At 33.5% G+C, this 8429-nt stretch overlaps 1 protein-coding gene across 1 annotated transcript; it reads right to left on the reverse strand.

Annotated features, from left to right (window-relative positions):
- Positions 1-1975: 1975 nt before the first annotated feature.
- Positions 1976-8146, reverse strand: LOC116136064 (AMSH-like ubiquitin thioesterase 1). The gene is made up of 14 exons (XM_031421808.1): positions 7869-8146; positions 7213-7277; positions 7008-7083; positions 6726-6905; positions 6381-6475; positions 5627-5732; positions 5495-5541; positions 4875-5223; positions 4562-4651; positions 4415-4477; positions 4247-4321; positions 3058-3120; positions 2816-2868; positions 1976-2730 (listed from the first exon to the last, which is right to left on the reverse strand). Exons 1-14 carry the CDS (start codon positions 7980-7982, stop codon positions 2556-2558), a joined length of 1551 nt encoding a protein of 516 aa, XP_031277668.1. The 5' UTR covers positions 7983-8146; the 3' UTR covers positions 1976-2555.
- Between the last annotated feature and the right edge of the window lie 283 nt (positions 8147-8429).

Raw genomic sequence — 8429 nt, forward strand, 5'->3', positions numbered from 1 at the left:
TATATATAAAAAGTAAATTTATTGTATTATTAAATATTATTTTCTTTCTCTTCTGCATACGTATTAAAAGAAGGATAGGAGATACTAAAGAGAAATTATTATCACTTTAAAAAAAATAAAAGGTCAATTCTTTGCGACCAAGACCACCCCTGACCCCACATGACACCTGCCCATTTATGTACCCTTGGTTTGTCTTTTCTCTTGCTTGTTTCAAACAAATGGCAGTAGCCAAAACCAAGAAACATGACAGTATATCTTAATATAAATTTAGTTTTTCTTTCATATTGAGAGAATGCCACAGAATCCTCCCTTGGGTATTTTGTTGGAACCTGAGGTTGTTGAGAATGTATCTAAGAGGATACTTTCAAAGTGTCACCTTCGGCTTTAAGTTTCTCAGGGGTAGTTGAAATCTATAGGCAAAAATATGTCATCCAGAACATAAGAAAGTGTTTAGGCGTGAAGGTTAACAAGGAATGTGGTATAATTATTAGGTGTGAATGTTAAAAAGGTAGTGTTGTAAATGGGGCAAGTAGTGGCAAAACAAATCTTAAAGTCTGCGGCAATATCTAGTGGTGTGATGTTGTTGTTGTAACTTGTAAGGTACCACCTTTACGTGACTTTATAACAAGTTAAGTAAAAGATTTGTTAACAGATAATTTTTTTTTTTTTTTTTTTTGGGGGGGTAATTGGGGATGTTCAGATTAGCTTACATACACCTCAATTAATCATTCGGAGTCATAAAGTCAGATAAATTATTTCAATGATCACCTCTATTAGCAATCCAAATGGATCAAACTCATAACTTTTTGAATAATACACTCAAGAGTTCTAATTAACAGCTGAACCATCCAATGGTGGTTTTGTTATAGATAATTAATTACACTATCACCTTGAGGTTTGACGTAAAAAAATTTAAACCTAATTTTGAGAAACTAATATTATCACTTTCAAGTCCGAATTGGAGATTTTGTAATTAAATGTAGAAAAAACATTTGAAATAAGTTGTTTTAGTTAAAATAACCCTTTATTGCCTTAAACTTCTAACTTTATCCCAACCATTTATTTAAAATATATAAACCCCAACATGAAAGCTCGCAAATAGATCTTTGCCTACTCGCTATGAGTCTCACTTGCCTAATTACGAACCGTTATGTCGGGATTGTAAAAGAAAATTTGTAAGATTGGATTGTGAACTAATCTTTATGCTTACACTTAAATGCTATTTGGGGATGAGGGTGTTATTTTCTCAAAATTGGGGGTAAAAATTTTCACGCCAAAGTCCAAACCTAAAGGGAGGGGTTACAATGTCACAAATCCTTTTTCTTTACAAACACCGGCCTACATAATGTAAAGCAGAGAAGGTACATGTCAGTCATATGAAAGAAAAGTTGCTGCTTACTCACTCTCAATCTCAAAGCAGCAAAACAAGGGGCGCCCCCGTCTCTTGTTGATGTTGCTTCTACCACACACGCTATCTTCTATTAAGTAAAATTAAAAATTCAGATAGTAGTAGGTAGAGTTGCAGACTCAGACTGCTTCTCGTTTCATTCTGTCTCATCATTACACTAGTATTTCTCTACTCTTTCTGACTCAGTCTTACTTATTGACCAAACCCCACATGACAAAAACACAGCTACTCTCAACGTCACTCCCATTATCATCACCTTGAAAAATCAAAAGCCCATTCATGTAGGATTAGATGGGTTTGTCTCTTATTTGGAAGATGAGATAAGCAATTGATCCGTTCATGATTTCTCCATGTTCGGCTTCTACTTTCTAAACTAGACTTTCTTCATATTGAGTTAATACTTGAGCAATACACGAAAGAATTGTAGACTTTTTTTTTAAAAAAAAAAAAAATCTAAACTTGATATTTGATGATCTCATGTATATCATTATTCATGTGAGATCATAATTTATATATCGACAATTAATTAAACTTTTATATCTATTGAAGCAAAAAAAAAAAAAAAAACATCAAGAAAGTATCAAATTTTATCATACCAGGAAAAAGAAACAGAATTTCTTGATCCTTAATACCTGTGCTTACAAAGTTCAGAAACCATTGATTTGACGAGATATCTGCCCAATAGAGAAAGAACTCGAAAACACCATCGGCATATAAATGACAGCTAAATAGAGCTCTAATCACCCCATATTTTTAAATATCATGCCATTAATAAGGGGATCCACCAACAACAGCATCAATATATTGATAATTACAATGCCTTGACACGAAATAACGGGTTTGTTGAAAATATTATAATCTGGAATTATTTAGAACATAGGAATAGTCTCGTCCGTTACACCGACGAATGACAAAAATACGACTCCCAAACTCCATCAAGATGCAGGTAGCCGTCCCAAGTCATGACCAAAGTGGTTTTAAGAAATAGTGCATAGAATATACAGTGACCAGAGAATAATACAAACAAGTAGTCTTGCATTTTAGGGGCTGATTCTAATGGTAGGTAAACACAAAACTAATTGTATAGCAATGATTAATAAATAATTGCATTGCAAAAAAATTACCTGTCCATATGGCAAGACTGTAATCACCGAAGATCAATGATGTCAAATTTTAGATTGGAATTCATATATACATCTGTACAGGATTTGTAAATGGGTCCACCATCAGTAGGTGGATCGTGATGATGAAAGCCACGTTGTTGACACTGTCTTATTACTGACATGCCGCCTGGCGTTGTCAACCGAAAAATTCCATGCTTTCTGCAGATTTGGATTAAAAAAATTAAGTCATCCAACAATAAATGACAGCAAAAACTGAAAACTTCATTCTCAGAATTATTCCTACTTTGTACTATCTCTGGGTGCCATAACAATAGCAACAGATTCCGGCAGCATAATCTGAGAAAAAAAAGAGGCATAGTTATAACTAATTAACGTAAAAATAGGAATCATAGCAAGAATAAATGAAAATAAGAAAGTATAAAATAATATAGCCACTCAACTGACAAAAAGCATTAATTGTAAACTAATCATGAACCCAAAGTAAAGAAGCACATAATTTTCACAATAACAGGATGAGGCACATACCTGATATGAGTAATGGGTGTGAACATCAATCGAAGACATAAAACAAGACTGTGTAGGATGCGTCTGAAATTGCATGGTAAATAATAATTAATCAGCACAAAGATTACATAATATATAAGCTCCTTCAAACATCACAAATCTATGCATTGAACCACATGTAACCATACTTGGATAATTATCAGTTACATGAGAGGAACAGATCTATGCAGAAACAATCCCCACTTGACATTCATCTGTATATGACTCTCTTTAAGAGAAATCAGTTTTCACAAAAAAAAAAAAAATCCTTCTTTATATCATTTTCTCTTTACACTTTGTTTCTCTATTGACAGAATAAAGATATAAGTTCATTCATATACGATAAGGTTTAGCATTGGGTTACTGCCATGTAAAATCCGAACATACATACATGCAATAGAAAGAAAGCACAAGTCTTTCATGGCAATTCAAAATTCCTCCACAGTGATCACATTTGTTTTACAGATATATAAAAGAAATCTCAATCCCAAGCTGATTATCACTTATCACTCAAAAGGGTCAAATAAATCAATACCATCTTAAAAGAAAGAGTGGAAAACTAGTGAATCACAAAATTTAAGTAGAATGTCACACTTCTCTTTAAGCTTATTAACTTAAAAACACCAGAGTCGACAATTAAAATTCCATCAAAATAAGAGAATGAAGATCTAGGCAGGTAAAGACAAGAAAAAGGTGTGAAACAAGGATCACAACGTGTGATGGTGGTTGATATGGACAATTGATTTAATCATTAGATTTGTACAGAACTTTGCAAGGTGATATCAAATAGATGTGAGTTGTCGATCATTAGCAAGAAAAAATCAAAAATCAGTTAAAAAAAAAAGTGATGTACAAGAAAGAGTGGGAGATATAACAAGAACACATTATTGCAAGCCTCATAGTAATGGAATAAGACTTAAAATTCTCCTAACCAATTAACATGTTTCTTATAGATATAAGTGGCATGAAGCTTAAAATTAGTTCAATTCAGTTCATATACAAGCAAAAGATTGACAAGTAATATTTTGATCAGTGATTATTGATAAGTCAACATTATTTATAAGAAACAAAAATTTGATTAGAATTCTATAAGAAATCTACAACATTTATGAACAAGCAATCCACTAAATACAGGATTTAACATGAAAAAAATCACAGCAAAAATACTTACATGAATCCACCCAAGTGGAAAAAGAGATTGTTTATCCTGCACTTCAAATATTTCTTCTTCATTTGTGGTCTGACACTGTTTCATGTGGTACAAATTTAAAGCAAGCATAATTAGAATGCAACCAATGAAAGAGAAATGAAAACTTTGCCCATAAAGAAATTGACATACTGAATCTGATGTTGATTCCTGCTTTGGAATAATGAGAGCAGTAACATAGAATTTTCTGTTTTTCTGCAGAACAGAAAGATTGCTACCCATATTAGTATTAACACTTTTAAGATTTGACTTCAGTAGTCTTAAACCAACAACACTTACAAGTGAACCTGCAAGGACACCACAAGTTTCTAAATTTTTTTCAGTATTTGACTTTGCCAGCTTCATGAAGTTATCCATCAATGTGGTTGACTGCAAAGGAAAATGATTGTCAGGACAAAGGATCATCTCACCTCACAGTTTAAGATGATACTAGAACCGCCTAAGAATAAATTACATGATAATGCATTAAAACCATGAATCACTAGAAAGATAGTGCCTCACAACATTATTCACAACAAAACAGTTAAATGCAAATGAAACTAATAATATATATATATAATTTCTGAGAGATATTTTTTCTCAAAACTCTTACAATGTGCAACTGCAGGGGCTCAGTTCGATCAAATCCATCGGACATTAAATTCTCATTCCGGCATTCTGCCTCAGTAACTTGTGGAGACATTGCAGCAATCAAATCTTGTACTTCTGCAAGTACAGGTGGAGGAGAAGGTTGTTTAATAATATCTGTAGAAACAGGGATTTCAACTGTAGAAACAGGAGTTTCAACTGTTTCAAAGGAAATCATGGAGCAAGGTTCCTCAGCCGGACGCTTCTCAATTTCATCAGTTGGAATAGTAATTGACTCCAAACTTGATTTTTCAGGTGCAACATTGCTACTGTCTGTTTTTGTTGTGATTCCACTTTCTACAGGCTGCTGAAGGCTGCTTTCCCATAAAACCACCATTTGAAATTAATTCAAAACATTAATGTGTCAAAAGATAAAGCAAAAAGAAAATGAAAAAATAATAACAATATCTTAGGGCAAGGAACCCTTGTGGATCCAGAATTCAAACAATTCAAGTCCTCAACATATAATCACAGACCGACATGAGAAAACCATTTTAATTGACTTCCCAGATTAAATTCTATCTTGAGCTGCACGAGCAAGGCACAAAAACAAAGTATTTCCAACAACTTAACAAGGAGTCTAACCTGGGGAATTCCACTGGAGTCAGGTCTATGTTGATTGGATACTTGACCTACAGCCGTAAAGAGGATAAAAAATAAAACTCAAAGGTCAGCATCATTACTTCATGAAAAATAAAATAAGCTAAACCATCATACCAATTTATTGCTCTTTGGTGGCTGCCACCGGCCATGGAGACCATTTGGGCCCAAAATAGAATGTCTAGATAGGGTTTCTGCCGTTGGACGAGGGAAATTTAGAGACCTACAACAAGCAAACAAGGAAAGGCTTAACAAAGATGCCAACTAATGACATGTATAATTCAGAATCAATGCTCTTCTTCATGGTCATGTCTATCCAGGAACTGTAACTCAGTATCAAGAAACCAACATATAACAGTGGCTGAAAACCTAAACATCCATTTTAATAATTGCCAAATGTCCATAACTCCCACATGGGCTTCTAAGACTGGCATCATTTTCACAAAATTGTGTGCAACATAAGAGCATGTCTGTTTCCTATTTCCAAAATAGTTTTGTATTCTAAAAAATATTTTCACGTTTTCTCAGCTAGAAAACTTGTTTCACTATCTTAAACATCCATAAAGACATAAATAGATACATACATACATATATCATTAATATTCCTTTTCTATGCGTTGTTATGTCAATAAAAAAATTTATTGCAATGACTAACTTGAACTGCATGCTGCTCGTCTACCAATAAATTTGCATTATTCTAATGATATGCCTCTAAATAGAACATTCACAAAAATACTTTAAAACAACAACATTCCACAGTAAATAGAAGAAAAATATAAAGCAACCATTATCCTACTTTTATCATTATAATCTAGAAGGCATTAACCTCTGAGGAACAACTTAAGAACCTTGAAAGTATTAGAGCACTTACATTCTACGAAACTGCTCATCCACTGGCCTGGCATAAGAAAGTTGTTGAGTCCTTGAACCTTGATACGTGAATTCTCGAGCAGGTGGTCTCAATGCCTGTCATTCGTAGAATAGTATATACATGGAACTATCATTTCTTCACATTAAATGTATTATGGGAGTGACAACTGGAAGAGAAAGGGTGGACCTAATTCTAAGAAGCTATTAGAAGTGAAAATGCTACCGACTAAATACCAAATTGTCACCAAGAAATTAATCAATCAGAGAACCAAGAAATATAATGAACTAGGAGCTTCTACAAATATACTGAACCCTTTTTTACCAGGATAATTGAGCAATATCATACCTTTGTTACATTATAGTTAGTCAAAGTCTGCTTTTTGACAGAAGGCCACTCTAGTGAATCATTTTGAGCAACATTGCCCCAGCCATTAGTTTGATATGTATGCTTTCTGTTTAATTCATTGATCTTCTGCTGCACAGCTGGCTGCAACTCCTCTAATTCAGTCACTGCACTCAATAATTTCTGCAAGAAGAATCAAATAGCACCCAAAACCTTAACCCATAACTATGGATTTCTCGTAAATAATATATTTAAAAACAAAAAACATAACAGAAAGAAAAGTACCTTTTTCAAATAAACTTTTTTACTTTGTAAAGACGCTCCATAATCTCGATGGCATGGAATGGTCTCTGACACCAAACTGATGCAATATACACCCAAGTTGATTCAGTAACAATCTTTAAAGAAATGAGAAATAAATTATAAACTACTACTATTCCTGTAACCTAGGAAAGGGAAATATATAATAGTCCTTTCTCTTCTTCCTTACCTTGAAAACCGTAGAAGCATTACATACAAATCAATAATATTCTTTTCTGCTCGGAAGATGTCAGCCTACAATGTCATTGGTATATTAGAAGAAGAAAGATCATTAAAGACAGCAGAGTAGCAGAGGCACACAAATTTAAGGAACAACAAAACATTTATACAAAACCGTTAACAAAAGCACAATAAGCCAATTGTATAACTGGGAAAATGAAGCATCACTTCACCTTTAATATGCATAATAACTAAAAAATCCAAGTTCTTCATATATCAATTACATTTTTGATAGAATTTAGCAGCAAACTTCGGCCAAGAAACTTGCTTGAACAAGCACCAAACCTTTTCTTTTAAACCAACAACTGATAATTTCACCAACAAAAATTATTAAATATGCAGTCTAACTATCAAGTGGATCAAACTCTAACCCTACCTCATAATAAATTAACCAAATTAATCTAACCAAATGAAACAACTGCTCAGAATAATCAAGTTAACATAAATCTTATTATACAAGTGAACCAAAAAAATGAAAATTCAATCACAGTTTACTACATAAGAAACCTAAAACTTCACAATTCAAAACATAACGCGATAAAATTCACCAAATAGAACGAACAATTCAGCTCAACAAGAATTAAACCAAGCTAAAGTAACAGAGACCTGTTTAAGGATATTATCGGCGATCCGGTAGTAGTATCTTATGGCGATACGGTTATCGACATCGAGTCTCTGCGCACTAGCCGCGATGTTGATTCTCTCCGAAGAAGACCTCATGATTTTCCTTTCCTTTACCTTCTGTAGGATTTTTTTGTTCAGCCAACCAGCATTTGTCGGGGGATCGGAGGCTTTTGGTTCGCTCGGGGAAGGAATTGTCAGAGACGAAGAGTTAGGGAGCGGTCGTCGATGACGGCTGAGGCTGAGGCTGGGGGCATGATAGAAACGAGAAAGTTATTTTGGCTCGCACGGGAGGGTAAATATGGAAATTCAACAATTTATTCTCTATTTTGGTTATGTTTGTTGCTTGTAGGCAATGGGTCCTGCTCATAGTGGAATTATTTAATAATAAACGTTTTTAAAAAATAAAATAAATGTCAATTTGTCAATTATTATATTGAAATTAACATTTCCTATTTAAGCAAAAAAAAAAAGTTTACAATTTTTTTATGTATTAACAATAAATCTAAGAAAATATTGCAAAGCCAAATATAAATTATTATAACC

This window comes from Pistacia vera, unplaced genomic scaffold (assembly GCF_008641045.1).
Source record: "Pistacia vera cultivar Batoury unplaced genomic scaffold, PisVer_v2 Contig1002, whole genome shotgun sequence".
NCBI classification, from domain to species: Eukaryota; Viridiplantae; Streptophyta; class Magnoliopsida; order Sapindales; family Anacardiaceae; genus Pistacia; species Pistacia vera.